General features: G+C 35.6%; 1 protein-coding gene across 6 annotated transcripts in view; it reads right to left on the bottom strand.

Annotated features, from left to right (window-relative positions):
• The window catches only part of COP1 (COP1 E3 ubiquitin ligase), a 222,681-nt gene that overhangs the window by 132,411 nt on the left and 73,969 nt on the right, over nucleotides 1–16,301 (bottom strand). For 5 of the 6 annotated variants that reach the window (XM_070384887.1, XM_070384885.1, XM_070384884.1 and 2 more), the window contains one exon: nucleotides 15,573–15,649. The exons of the other annotated variant lie outside the window; for it this stretch is intronic. In XM_070384887.1, coding sequence (XP_070240988.1) covers nucleotides 15,573–15,649 — 77 coding nt within the window. The remainder of the gene's footprint in view (nucleotides 1–15,572; nucleotides 15,650–16,301) is intronic. 6 annotated transcript variants of the gene reach the window in all.

Here is a 16,301-nt window from a genome sequence, read left to right as displayed (position 1 = left end):
CTATCTTTTCACTTCACTCTTCTCCCCCTCCCATCTTTAAATAAATTAGCCTGAGGACTACTAACATCTGAAAATGGTATTAACATATACATCAACAATGATAGATCAACAGCTACTACATTTTTAAAAATTCTTCCCTATTTCTACTATAGAAATGTCTGTATTTGTCCACCTTAATGAAATTTAAGCAATTGAGAGCACCAATTTCAGTGTATCTCTTTACATAAATACACAAAATCATTATTCACTTTAGTCCAATAATCACAAAGGTTATAATATAAGAGGTACTCTTAAAGAGTACAGAGAGGGTGTGAATTTCACCTGTTAGCAGCTAAATGACTCTGGGCAGCTATGGATATTATCTGGCCTCTACCTTCTCCATCTATTAAGTGAGCAAGATATTTGAGAGAGGTGTAAGATTTATTGAGTTAATATTCCTCAGTACAAGGCCAAAAAATGGTAGGTATTCAATAAATTTTATTCTATTAATAAAATTTGTCAATAACATACAAACTTAAATTTTCAAAAAGTTAATGAATCAGAAGGAACTGTTCTCACAGTACTCCAACACATAATAATAGACACTAATTTGTTGTGTTCTTAACCATTCCTATAAGACTCACATAAGACCCTCAAAGCAGCTGCACCATAAATTAAAGAATTAACAGGATCTGGTAATTAATTTCTTCTGATGAAATATAACCAATGCCTACTTTCCTTGAACAGGGTCATGAACTGATATGACAAGATCACATGCTATTTTCAGAATACTCTACACAGGGACTAATACAGCTAAAAATGAGGAGATGCCAGGTATTTAAAATCTGTGCTCCTTCCACTAATGAAACCCAATCCCCTATTTATATAAACATTAACAAAATTATAAAGCTTCACATTTAGAGGTTGATAGAACAGAACTTTTTCATTTTATGGGAATGTAATTCAGACTTCCTTGATTGCAAGCTGGAACATGATACTGATATCTTAATGTACATAGTGAAATAACACTACATTTCAAATACATGTCTAAAACTAGTACTGATCAGGGTTTCCCTGGTGTCTCAGAGATAAAGAATCTGCCTGCAAATGCAGAAGACACGGGTTCAATCCCTGATCCAGGAGGAAAGAAGTAACTAGGTCCATGTGCCACAGCTACTGAGCCTGTGCTCTAGAGCCCAGGAACCACAATGACTGAGCCCATGTGCCACAGCTATTGAAATCCATGTGCCCTAGAGCCCATGCTCCGCAACAAGAAAAGCCATGCAATGAGAAGGCCACGCACCACAACTAGAGAGGAGCCCCCACTCGCTGCAAGTGGAGGAAAGCCCACAGAGCAATGAAAACCTAACACAGCCAAAAACAAATAAGTAAAGTGAAAAAAAAAAATAGTACTGATCAGAAAGCATTGAAATTACAGGTTTTAAGTGAAAAGTTGGTAACAATCATTGCAGAATTTGAAATTTAATTTATATTTATATTAATTTATATTAGATCTTAACTTTATTCACTAAGAAAAATTTATTAATGCATACACAACTGCAACAGAAGCAATCTGAAGAAATAAATCCCTTTAATTTTGCTTTTTAAATGTGTCTGTGTATACGTGTGTATAAAGTAAAAGTGATTAGACGACAATATCAGAAAGCATTGACCGGGCTGGCTCCTCTTGATTCTGGTGCTCTTCTACTTCTTATCTCTGAGTTAGCCACAATCTACAGATGGTGATAAAAACAACAAGATTTCAAATCCCTTATGATTATACAGTGCAAGTGAGAAATAGATTTAAGAGACTACATCTGATAGATAGAGTGCCTGATTAACTATGGATGGAGATTCCTGACACTGTACAGGACAAAGGGATCAAGACCATCCCCATGGAAAAGAAATGCAAAAAAGTAAAACGGCTGTCTGAGAAGGCCTTACAAATAGCTGTGAAAAGAAGAGAAGCCAAATGCAAAGCAGAAAAGAAAAGATACTCCATTTGAATGCAGAGTTCCAAAGAATAGAAAGGAGAGATAAGAAAGCCTTCCTCAGCGATCAGTGCAAAGAAATAGAGGAAAACAAGAGAATGGGAAAGAATAGATATCTCTCCAAGAAAATTAGAGATACCAAGGGAACACTTCATGCAAAGATGGGCTCGATAAAGGACAGAAATGGTATGGACCTAACAGAAGCAGAAGATATTAAGAAGAGATGGCAAGAATACACGGAAGAACTATATAAAAAAGATCTTCACGACCAAGATAATCACGATGGTGTGATCATTCACCTAGAGCCAGACATCATGGAATGTGAAGTCAAGTGGGCCTTAGAAAGCATCAGTACGAACAAAGCTAGTGGAGGTGATGGAATTGCAGTTGAGCTATTTCAAATCCTGGAAGATGATGCTGTGAAAGTGCTGCACTCAATATACCAGACAATTTGGAAAGCTCAGCAGTGGCCACAGGACTGGAAAAGGTCAGTTTTCATTCTAATCCCAAAGAAAAGCAATGCCAAAGAATGCTCAAACTACCGCACAATGGCACTCATCTCACATGCTAGTAAAGTAATGCTTAAAATTCTCCAAGCCAGGCTTCAGCAATACGTGAACCGTGAACGTCCAGATGTTGAAGCTGGTTTTAGAAAAGGCAGAGGAACCAGAGATCAAATTGCCAACATCCGCTGGATCATAGAAAAAGCAAGAGAGTTCCAGAAAAGCATCTATTTCTGCTTTATTGACTATGCCAAAGCCTTTGACTGTGTGGATCACAATAAACTGTCGAACATTCTTCAAGACATGGGAATACCAGACCACCTGACCTGCCTCTTGAGAAATCTGTATGCAGGTCAGGAAGCAATAGTTAGAACTGGACATGGAACAACAGAGTGTTTCTAAATAGGAAAAGGAGTACATCCAGGCTGTATATTGTCACCCTGCTTATTTAACTTATATGAAGAGTACATCATGAGAAACGCTGGGCTGGAAGAAGCACAAGGTGGAATCAAGATTGCCAGGAGAAATATCAATAACCTCAGATGTGCAGATGACACCACCCTTTTGGCAGAAAGTGAAGAACTAAAGAGCCTCTTGATGAAAGTGAAAGAGGAGAGTGAAAAAGCTGGCTTACAGCTCAACATTAAGAAAACTAAGATCATGGCATCCAGTCCCATCACTTCATGGCAAATAGATGGGAAACAGTGGAACAGTGGCTGACTTTACTTTTCTGGGCTCCAAAATCACTGCAGCCATGATTTTAAAAGACAGATGGTGATTGCAGCCATGAAATTAAAAGACGTTTACTCCTTGGAAGGAAAGTTATGACCAACCTAAACAGCATATTAAAAAGCAGAGACGTTACTTTGCCAACAAAGGTCCGTCTAGTCAAGGCTATGGTTTTTCCAGTGGTCATGTAAGGATGTGAGAGTCGAACTATAAAGAAAGCTGAGTGCCGAAGAACTGATGCTTTTGAACTGTGGTGTTGGAGAAGACTCTTGAGAGTCCCTTGGACTGCAAGGAGATCCAACCAGTCCATTCTAAAGGAGATCAGTCCTGGGTGTTCACTGGAAGAACTGATGCTGAAGCTGAAACTCCAATACTTTGGCAACCTGATGTGAAGAGCTGACTCATTTGAAAAGACCCTGATGCTAGGAAAGATTGAGGGCGGAGGAGAAGGGGACGACAGAGGATGAGATGGCTGGGTGGCATCACCGACTCGATAGACATGGGTTTGAGGGAACTCCAGGAGTTGGTAATGGACAGGGAGGCCTGGCGTGCTGTGGTTCATGGGGTTGCAAAGAGTCAGACACGACTGAGCGCTGAACTGAACTGAACACACGCTAGCAAAGTAATGCTCAAAATTCTCCAAGCTAGGCTACAATAGTACCTGAATCAAGAACTTCCAGATGTTCAAGCTGGATTTAGAAAAGGTAGAGAAATCAGAGATCAATTTGCCACCCTCCACTGGAACATAGAAAAAGCAAGAGAATTCCAGAAAAACATGTACTTCTGCTTTATTGACTACACTAAAGCCTTTGACTGTGAGGATCATGACAAACTGTGGAAAATTCTTAAAGAGATGGGAATACCAGACCACCTTATCTAAATCCTGAGAAGGATTTATTTAGATAGAAGCAACAGTTAGAACCAGAAATGGAACAACAGACTGGTTCCAAATTGAGAAAGTAGTATGTCAAGGCTGTATAATGTCACCTTGCTTATTTAATTTATATGCAGAGTACATCATGAGAAACACTGGGCTGGATGAAGCACAAGCTGGAATCAAGATTGCCGGGAGAAATATCAATAACCTCAGACATGCAGATGACACCACCCTTACAGCAGAAAGCAAAGAACTAAAGAGCCTCTTGATGAAGTGAAAGAGGAGAGTGAAAAACCTGGCTTAAAACACAACATTAAAAAAACAAAGATCATGGCATCCGGTCCATCACTTCATGGCAAATAGATGGGGAAACAATGGAAACAGTGACAGATTTTATTTTCTTCATCTCCAAACTCACTGCAGATGGTGACTGCAGCCATGAAATTAAAAGATGCTTGCCCCTTGGAAGAAAAGCTATGACAAACCTAGACAGCATATTAAAAAGCAGAGACATTACTTTGCCAACAAATGTCCGTAAAGTCAGTTACAGTTTTTTCAGTAGTCTTGTATGGATGTGAGAGTTGGGCCATAAAGAAAGCTGAATGCTGATGAACTGATGCTTTTGAACTGTGGTGTTGGAGAAGACTCTTGAGAGTCCCTTGGATTGCAAGGAGATCAAACCAGTCAATCCTAAAAGAAATCAGTTCTGAATATTCATAAGAAGGACTGATGCTGAAGCTGAAGCTCCAATACTTTGACCACCTGATGCAAAGAAATAACTCACTGGAAAAGACCTTGATGCTGGGAAAGACTAACGTCAGGAGGAAAAGGGGATGACGGAGGATGAGATGGTTGGATGGCATCACCAATTCAATGGACATGAATTTGAGCAAGCTCTGGGAGCTGGTGATAGACAGCAAAGCCTGGCATGCTGCAGTGTGTGGGGTCACTAAGAGTTGGACACAGCTGAGGACTGAACTGAACTAAACTAAAACCAGGTTAGAAATAATACTCATGATGAGGAAAATAAGATGATAAAAAAAAAAATTAATGTTCTTGCTGATGACAAGGAGGAGCTCAGCTAAAAACATATGAAAACTAAACTGCTGTTAATTCAAGTTACAAAGGAAATTCAGTTATGCAAGCAGATGTCACAAAACTACTCTCACTTAAAATTGTTTGCTTCTAAAAACAAGGATATACTTTGTAATTAAAAGACATACTGTTACAAATGAACTTATACACAAAACAGAAACAGGCTCACAGACATAGAAAACAAATTTATGGTGCCAAAGGGGAAATGGGGCAGAGGGATAAATTACAAGTTTGGGAATTAACATATACACACTATATATATAAAACAGATAAGCAACAAGGACCTACTATATAAGTACAGGGAACTATACTCTGTATTTTGTAATAACCTGTAAGGAAAAAGAATCTGGAAAAGAGCATATGTATATGCATTTATGTATATATGTATATGTATGGATGATGTGTATATATGTGTGTGTGTATATAGAAACTGAATCACTGTGCTGTACACCTGAAATTAACACAGCATTGCAAACCAATTGTCCTTCAATTTAAAAAAAGAAATTTTTAAAAATCTAAATAATAAAAAATAATAGACTGTTAAGTCAATTTCACATGTAAGATACACCTATAATAAATAGGAAGCTAAGAGAAAACAGTGATTCACCCTTGGCAAAAATACTAAGTAACTAGTTTTAGACAGCTTTTTTTTTTGAAAGGAGGATTCACATTTAAATTACCAGTAGGTACAAAATCAATTAATTAAATTATAGAGAATTTTAATATGTAAGCAAAATAAAGTATATTAAGATCATTTAAGGGTGAACATAAAGAAAATAAACTAAATAAATGTTTAAATTAGTAAATTGAATGAATAAAAAAAAAAAAGCTGCACACACGTATGAAATTAGACTAAGTGCTGTCACTAATTTGTTTTTTCATTAGTATAAACTTAAGACAGAAGAAAATAAACTCTACATTTAGTAAACAATATGGGCCTACAGCCAAATCCTGTTACTTTTCCAGTATAGTTTTCCTGGTAAAATTATTGAATCTGTTTTCTCAAAACAAACACATACTGACCAACATGTAACATGAACATAATCTTATTTTAATAATGATTAATTAAAACAGAATATGTTTTTAATGTTTTTCAATAGCAAAGTCTGTTACTATTTTATTTCCTTCCTACCAACGCAGTAATCCCTAGTATTATAAACAGATCAAAAGCTAAATAACTTGCTTTCTTCAAAATAATGGTCTTCTGTCAGTTATTTAACACAGATGCACTGAATTTCAAATTAAGGGTAAATCCCATTTACTAACAACCCAAATTTTCACGGCCCTAATTTTTCAGGCACCTTAGGAGATACTAGAAATCACTCTTCATTTTTGAGTTTTCCTTTCTAATTTCACATACTCCTACATTTGATACAACTATTCAGACAAATCACAGAAAATCAACATGACTAATCTACTGAGTGCCACCATCTACTGAGTGCTTAGTATGTGTCAGGTGTTATCTCTCATTTCTTTAAATGTACTATTACATTGTATTAGTCAAGATAGGTATTATTATCCTTATTTTACTAATGAGAAAACTGCAGTGTACAGAAGTTAACAATAAACTTGCCTAAGGTCAAACTGCTAATAAGGTGTGGAGCTGAAATTTGAACCCAGGCAGTATAATTACAGAATCCTCACCAAAGACTGCCAAAGTAACATGTTTTCTCTTCTTGCAAACTCACTACCCTGTCATTTTTGAACTGTAAGTTTCTACTGATTTTCTTTTTTGACCTTTATTATCAACTCGATGATCTCTAAAACTCTTTTACCTCCCAAGGCTTTATAGGCTCTAGAGTAAGGATGCCCGCTTTAGAATACTGATTACGCTACTATAACTGTGTGATGCAGCACAAATGCTTCATCTCTATGATTCAATTTCCTCATTTGTCAAAGGAAAAGGATATATGGCATCTATTCTGAGGGCTGTATGAGATAATACATAAAATTATAAAACAGTACCTAATACACATATGCTCTACTACTCTGACAGTTACAACTTTTGCAAGTACAAGTCTCCTCTAGGGCAGAAATAATTTCCTGATTTTGCTGCAAATTCAACTGAAAATTAACATGAGATATTTTCTTCTACAGTGTCTTGGATTATTAGAATAGGCAGTACTACTACTACTCATTCATGGCATTTATAAGAATTTCAACAAGGTATTTTACAACAGATTTTATATAAACAAACACTGGTGATTACAATGGCCTTTTCAGCAATATATAGTCTGGATTTTTTAAAATATTGGGCTTAAAAAGATTACATAAAACTTCAATTTCTAAAACCCAGAACTATGAAAATCAAATACTTTGTGTTACTTTTTTGAAGTAAAAACCTGATCAGACTACATTTCATACCATTTACCTCACTGTTAACGTGTATGTTTCAATGGGGAAATTTTAATTTGCTTAAGGAACTGCCTATTCCTCCTCCATCAGTATATGTGATATATGGCATACATACTGTGTTACCTTTCTAAAACTGGTGAAGGTATACGGGCACAGACACAACATTATATACTGAAAGACATCTGACTTCAAAGGGCTCCCCAAAACTCATACAAGCTTTGGATTTACTTGAGGAACACAAAGGTAGTTCGATAATAAAAAACACTGGGCTCCAAAATGCACATCTGTAATCTTTAGGGAACAGAGATTCAATTTACTCTTCAAAGAACAGAAGTTATCAGAGTATTTCAGATATACAGGAAAAACTTTTCCCAACACCCTCTGTTCCCTTTTAATTGTAGATGGTTAGAAAGAGTTGTAGTTATACAGTGCATAGGAGGACTGCATGAATCTAATATTATGTTGCCTTTTAAAAGGTCTGTAATTCCACAATATCGCTAAAGTTTAAAAAGAAAAGCAAAGGGGAAATTCACTTTAAAGTTTTCCTTACAAGAGCTTTCTCAGAGAGAAACTTATTGCTGCGGATGTAAAAAGCAAATGTGAAGGAAAATTTCTGAAAGATGGAATAGGTATGAATCTACTGCATTACTGCCTTTGAAAGTAAATAACTTCTTTGGAAATTTTTCAAAAACAGTATAATAAGCTCAAAAGAAAAAGACTGACAAGACCAATCTGCCTCCAATGAAACTAGCAGAAGTCCCAGTTCGTTAGGCTAAGTGCTGCATTTGATTTCTTTATATTCTATTACCACTTATCAAAGAGTGGGAATAGATTACAATTTAGTTGTAATTCATAGGGGAGAGATTTGTAATTATCAGATGATATAGTTACCACAAATCTTAATGTTACAAAAACCCAGTTCTCTGAAATAATCTCAGAAAAAAGTTTTAAAAGCAAAGAAAGTAGAGGAAGCGTTCCAGAAACAGCAACAAAAGATTCACGGGTGGAGGATCTGGAGAATGGGAAAATACACTGGAACTTGGGGACGGGAGAGACAGGTGATGCAGAAACAGAACATGGGGACAGCACATGAAATTCTCTCCTTGCTTCCAGTGATACTTCCATCTAAGACACTGTTACAATGTATACTTTGGTTTTCCCAGCCTCTCCCATCCGTGACCTTCCAGAATCAAGGAAAACCCATAATAAGCAAAGGGGTGGAAAGTTCCCTATATGACTCTAACCTGAAAGGGCAAAAGGCCATCAGCAAGAGGCTCTAATCAGAGTAAAATCAGGAATGCCAACAGAACAATTTGCTTCCAATTTTTTAACTTTTCTGGTTTGCTCAAGCCAGGAACATAACTTGAGGCATTTTTGAGACATTATAGAAAGATGTGTAACCTAACAAAGTAGACACTAAAATAAACAGAAATCTTTACTCTTTCTCAAGGATGAAATAAGCTTAAGATAATTTAAAAAAATTAAAAAAAGAAAAAAATTCAGTGTTGGACAACAGAGATTTCTTTTATGAAAAAGAAAATAAGCATATCTTACTTAGAGATTTTTAAAACGTATCAGTAATACAGAGATATTCACTGCCCACTAACCATACCTTTTAAAGTATAATCCTCCAGGCTAGCATTTGAAATTCTGGAACTCACCTCAGACCTAATGATCAGATTTCAAGGGCATGGTTCAAAAAACTACATGTCAAACAGGAGTCTTGGTTGATACTCAAGCACATGGAAATCTGTCCTATTCACACCTCAGCTTTCAGAATTAGAAAGAACTGCTAGTATCTTCACTAAGCAGTGGCAATTAGTTTATAACAAGAAGCCAAAGATTTTTTTTAAAAGTCCTGACATACCTACTCTACTAATGGTCCTTAGGAAGCATCACTACAGACAAAGCTAGTGGAGGTGATGGAATTACAGTTGAGCTATTTCCAATCCTAAAAGATGATGCAGTGAAAGTGCTGCACTCAATGCCAGCAAATTTGGAAAACTCAGCAGTGGCCACAGGACTGGAAAAGGTCAGTTTCATTCCAATCCTAAAGAAAGGCAATTCCTAAGAAAGTTGAAACTACCACACAATTGCACTCATCTCACATGCTAGCAAAGGAATGCTCAAAATCCTCCAAGCCAGTCTTCAACAGTACGTGAACCATGAACTTTCATATGTTCAAGCTGGATTTAGAAAAGGCAGAGGAACTAGAGAGGAACAAATTGCCAACATGTGTTGGATCATAGAAAGAGCAAGAGAGTTCCAGAGAAACATCTACTTCTGCTTTATTGACAACACCACAGCCTTTGACTGTGTGAATCACAACAAACTGTGGAAAATTCTTGAAAGAGATGGGAATACCAGACCACCTTACCTGCAAAATCTGTATGCAGATCAAGACAGAACAGTCAGAACTAGATATGGAACAGACTGGTTCCAAATCAGGAAAGGAGTACATCAAGGCTGTACCTTGTCACCCTGCTTATTTAACTTATATGCAGAGTACATCATGTGAATCACTGGTGATTACAACAATAAATGCCAAGTATAGCAGAGATTTCTTAAGATCTGTTCATAACCATCTAACTTTGGAGATACGGAAAATAGTGTCAGGCTGTGTATGGAGAATTTTCTATATTGTAGAATTCTCCTCCTGGATAAACGGAAATGTTACGTTAAAAACTCTTTAGATGCAGCTGGAAATGCTGCTGCCCCCTCACTTGTCACACGCCACATGTTCGTGGGGAACCTGGTGCTAAACCACCCACAGACGACCTGCTTCGGTCAGGCTTTCGTATATAGTATAGCAGCTCCCTAGCTGTGATCTGCTCAAAGTCAGCCTTTAACACAAGGGTTCGTAAAAGAAAAAAAAAAAAGAAAATTTTTTTAAGAAAAAAAGGAAAAATAAGAAGAAATACAAAAAATTAAAACAAAAGAAACTTCTAGGTTTATGTAGAAGAGTTGTTTAAAATATATAATAAATTAGCGACCAATCTGTAAGGCACTGAGTTAGACTTGAGCATAAAAACATTTTAACTCCTACATTTTAATAAAAGTGTTCTTGGGGAATTCCCTGGCAGTTTAGTGGTTAGGAATCCATGCGTTCACTGCCAAGGGCCCAGATTCGAACCTATCTGGGGAACTATTTATATCTCACAAGCTCTGTGGCACAGCCAAAATAAATAAATAAAAATTAAAGTAAATAAAATTTTAAAAAGTTACCACCCCAAGTAAAATAAAAGCAGTTGAACCAATAATAATTGCAAAAAAGTACCAAAAATGTAAGCATTATTATGTGAATAATAATACCATTGATACTACTCTGGTTGTGGGTCATCATCCAGTCAAAGACCCAATATGCAGTAATACAGAAGATGAGATCATTTTCATTCATTACACCAAAGAGCCATTATAACCACCATCCACCCTTTCCCCACCACACACACATTTTTTTTTTAACAACCCTGGAGAAGGCAGGGTGTCACTGGGGTAAGCAAAACTACATAGAGTTCTGTGTGAGTTAAAGAGTAATTTCTTATCCTGGTCCAGGAGCCATTACATAATACCAAATTCCTTGAACTTTATCAGTTTATTCAATCAAATTATGAAATTTACAAATTCATAAGGTACTGACCCACTAGTGTATGTCTGTGTATCTATCCATCTATATATATATACACACACATATAAGAATATTCTTAATAATAGTTCAATAATTCTAGCATCTCTAAAGTGACCCCTGGCTTTTCCCTTCATTTTGATTTATCTGGACCTTTGTCAAAAATGACAGACAAATGAAAGTTTAAGTCTTAAAAATATCTAATTAAAGTAGTTAAATAAAAACAAAAGTGTCTTATATAAAAGTCTTACCTATAAATTTTATTCTGTTCTATACTACAGAAAACTTAAATAAGCAATTCACAATTTAAACTTACGAATGTGTCTTTAAAAAATGAATTAAATATGATCAATAGCAAGTCTATTACTGGCAAAAGCATTTGAAAGATCAGAGATTCTAGATAAATCTTATTTACTATTTGTTTTGTATTTATTTACTATTTTACCACAAGAAATCAAGAGTTATCCTGCAAATTTAACTCTAGTAACTATCTGGATCATATTAAAGCATATATTCACCTCCAAGCAAACAGAGAAGCTTCAACTAATACATTATCTTTAAACCAGGTTCTTTGGAGTTCTAAAACCAGAGGTTAGCGAATAATAAACAACAGTTCTGAAATACTTGCTTGATTAAAGACAAAGAATGAAGCAATTATGAGACAATTATTTCTAAGACAGAAATCACGTCAATGAGATGCATTTTAAAAATTACAAGCAAAACCACTGGCAATAAATGGCTTTGAAGAAGACTAAAATCTAAACTTTAGACTTTAGGTTTTTTCAGTCTAAGAATATTTTAATCTAAACCAAATTATCACTGTCATTGTTAAGAAGATTTGACTAAAATATTTCATACTCTCGGATTAAAAAAAAATGTCATTTGGCAAAAGCTAAACAGGACTGTGCTTGCCTATCACTCTCTAATTTACTCATAATTTAATACAAAGAGCCACGTAACAAAGAAGTATAAGCTATAGTTTATCCTCTGAATTGTGAAGACTTCTTTCCTCAGAATCTAAAGAACTAAAAATGCCCTAAAAGCAGCAATCTTCAGGTTTGAACTAATTCTAATAAGAAAAATTTGCAATGAATGAAGGCTTAAAAGTTTTACTAAATTTAAACTGATTTTATTAAGGAAATAATCACATACTCACCTCCAACTTCACTCACCCCAATGAAGCCTGAGTTTTTTTTTTTTAAAGATTAATTAGTTTACTTATTAAGTATACTAAAGGTCATGCTTCAATCAAGTTTTCACAAGCTATGAAAATTAAACTACATTCTAGGTGACACATACACTTACTCAAAAACCTATTTTAAGTTCTATTATGTATAAATGCTCATATAAAAATGTGGGAGTGTAAGAAAATCCCAGTGTTAACAGCATTATAGTACAGCACGGGAAATCTACCCAAACTAGCACACACAGTGCAGAACAGGAACAAAGTAAATAGAAAATGTTTTTAAAAACTGGTAGTTAATTCTACCTTGCACTTCCTTCCTCCACTTCATTTTCTAAGGGAACTGGTGTATCAAAAAAGAATAAAGCTCATCCTTGGCTGGATCGTTGGAGATGGCTAGAGGATGAGGAGCTACTTAAGAGAGGAACAGAGGAGTTTCTCAGCAAAAAAATAATATATAAGTAAAGTTACCCTAATAGCCCATTTGGGGAGTTAAATTCAATTCTAAAGCACAAAAATAGTAGGCAAGGTAAAGGGGATTATGGAAGGCCATACAAAAGGATCTAAGCCAATTTAAATACAATGGAAAGTCACTGAATGATTTTAAGGAAAGTAACATGATGCGATTCCTCACAATACACTGTAGGAGTACAGTTAAAAGACTATTGCATGACTCTGTGAGATACCTGGGGTCTAAACAAGGCAGCTGGAAGAGAATAGACAGGATATGACAATTAAGGTATACAGAAGACAAATTCCTGGGGAGGGAGGTGTAACATCAATACTTATATGTCTTCTGTTTCTCTTTACATTAAATACATAACCCTCACCATAAACCCAAAATCAATGTAAGGGATTTACCCTGAATCCACAAAAAATGAATGAATCCACAAAAACTCTTTTTTAAAGTAAACCTCTTAAAAAGAGACCAAAACATTACAATGAGGAATAAGAACAAAATCTGGCATTTATATAATGATGATAATAATTATTGGGGGGGATTATATTTCAACTGTATACTATTTCTTAAAAATAAAACAAACTTCAATATTGATAGCATAACATTCTTCCCATGTTTAATTCCACATCTTAAGGGTCATTTCCCAAGAATATTCAAAGCTACCATCGTTTTCCCAAGTGTCTCTCTCAAATCTTGTGATAAAGAATGTATTTTAAGAAAAAATCAAAACACTCTTTTGAAGAAAATCATGTTTGCCTGTTTTTCCGTCTTTAACTGTGAACCAGTCTAACTGACCACATCATCTGACAATAGTGTTCCATACGATTTTAGTAATTCAACAAAGTTTTCACAGACATCATGAATTCCTACATCTCTCATGGGACTGGCCACTTTATAATACAACCACTTCTCTTCTCTTCCACCAATAAAATCCTATAAAATCCAATAAAAAGTCCACCATTTCCTCTTTACGGATTCTTGCAATATTCCTAACATTCCTCCTAGCTTCCAATTGCAGGGGATTGGGAGAGACAGAAAGTCTAGTCTCTGTCCTCTACATGTGAACCCCGTAAGTATTTTATAATCTAAAATAGACCCTACTCAAAACTACCCCGTGACTTTTTATTACCTCTTCTCTTCACTTCATTCATGTGTCAGCTTTCTAATACGTCTAACTTCCTTCCTAGGATACTACTTATATGTCATGTACAAATATTATATTTTAGTTTTTCTTATTTAGCATCTCCCTCAACCTCCACACACACACAGACACACACACACCCAAAGGGAAGTTCCATAAAGGAAGGGACTTTCCAGCTACATTCAACACTTAAAACAGTGCCCAGTGCATCAGAGGCATTAAATTTTAAAAAGCCAGTTAAATGAACATAATACTATATTGTTAATATGTTATTAAATGTCACCAGTGAGAGATTAACAAAGATCAGTGAGAGATTAACAAAGACCAGGGGCTTCCCTCATAGCTCAGATGGTAACAAAGACCTGGCCACAACAGATAGAAAGAAATAAAGTGATATTTATATAGAAATAAAGTGATAGACTTTAGTCATAGACATAGTCATAGACAGAGAGTGATATGATAATGAGAATTATCAGTTTATTAGAGAAGACATTGTGATGTGACAACTTTTATTTGCCTGGATGCACTATAATAAATATTCCTTTTACACAGATCCCACGTATGTCAGGAAGTGAATGCTAAGCTAAACTGAATCATTCCCAAGTATTTTAAAGAAAATAAAATATGGACAAAAACAAACTGAATTACACAGGTAAAGTGACCCCAGAATCACTCAGCACTCATGCGGATTCTCTATAAAACAGTTCATGAAATATATTAAACATACCAGGAATGTTATTTTACTAGAATATTCCTTGTGTCCCTTCCCCACTATCATCCCAAACTAGATGTAAAATGGCTTTCCTGATCTGGCACCGGCCGTGAAGTTAGTGTAATCTCCTGTACTGTCACTGGACTGCTTGAAAATCCGTGTGTTATCCTAAAACTATCTGTCTAAAAAGCTTCTGTTGGACCACAATCGTGAATGGATTAGCAGTGGATTAAAAACATGTAAAATTTCTCTTGCTCTGAACACAACAAAAAAGTTCAAATTCAAATGTTAGGCAGTAGATATTTCATAAATAGAACTTTAAATTTACATAGAGACCATAGACATTTACCATATTTTACAAAAACATACTGAAGGAGGCCAGTCACTACCACTACTTAAAATCTAGGGAAACAGTCATGAGCAAGATATACGTAATTCCTGCTCTATAGAGAATACAGAAGGGAAGACTTAATTAAATTAATAATGGGGAGTTATAAAGAAACTAGCAGAGATGTCTAAACAAACAGATCTACCTAATTCAACAGGAATAGTGGCAAAGACAAAGGTATTAGTTTAACTAACTTTTCCCTAATATTACCATTTCATTTTCTCAAATTATAGATTTTCAATGTCATCTGATTTTAATTCACAATATTATTCAAAGCTACCATTATTTTGAGAAATCCACCAAACTATTAATTCATTACTGAATTCACAGTATTATAATATTCTACTAACTATCCCTGGCATGAAATTTAAAGCATAAAGGAAATAGATGGGCCATCTGAATCTCATTTCTACATCATGACCAAAAGTAATTTCTCAGGAGTTGTGTTCATTACATGGAAAAGGCTACCAAGGACTAATACCATATCTGCACTTTATAATATAAATCCAAAGCAATTACAGGTTTCAAGCTTTGTACCTGTGTGATGGAGAAGGAGCTTCAAATTGAGGCACTGTGCTATCCTCACTGACAGGAGAATATAAGCCGCTCATTTCCTGGAAGCACAATTATTAGAGTTATAGCCACTCCAAAGAGACGATGTATAAGTCAAAAGGAGCTATTTATTTCTTTCCAATCCCAGGTTTTATCAGTTCCTTTTTGTCTCAACATCCAAATTTCTCAAGGTTTCCTCTCCAGAGAGTACAAAAGCAAGGATATCTGAAACTTACGAGACAAGTCTTTTTCATGACATACATACTTAAAGAACTAGAAATTCTTTAATAAATATTATTCATTACTAATGAAGCCATCAAATGCAGAAAAAGACAAATGTAAATATTTTTAATGAGACATACTGTACATTATGTGAACAGTGAACTAGCTAATCATTTTTAATCTAGGTGAGAACCTACTGATAAATATTAAGATAAGTATGGCAACTGACTAAACAGACCTTTGTTGGCAAAGGAATGACTCTGCTTTTTAATACGCTGTCTAGGTGTGTGTTAGTGTTAGTCAATCAGTCATGTCCAACTCTTGGCAACCCCACAAACTGTAGCCCTCTAAGCAAGAAGAGTGGAGGGGATTGCCATTCCCTTCTGCAGAGGATCTTCCCAACCCAGGGACTGAACCTGGGTTAGTCATAGCTTTTCTTCCAGGAGCAAGCATCTTTTCATTTCATGGCTGCAATCACCATCTGCAGAGAGT

Source organism: Bos mutus, chromosome 16 (genome assembly GCF_027580195.1).
Source record: "Bos mutus isolate GX-2022 chromosome 16, NWIPB_WYAK_1.1, whole genome shotgun sequence".
Classification (NCBI taxonomy): Eukaryota; Metazoa; Chordata; class Mammalia; order Artiodactyla; family Bovidae; genus Bos; species Bos mutus.
The sequence above is the reverse complement of the archived record's forward strand: the minus strand, read 5'-3'. Positions and strand labels throughout refer to the sequence as shown.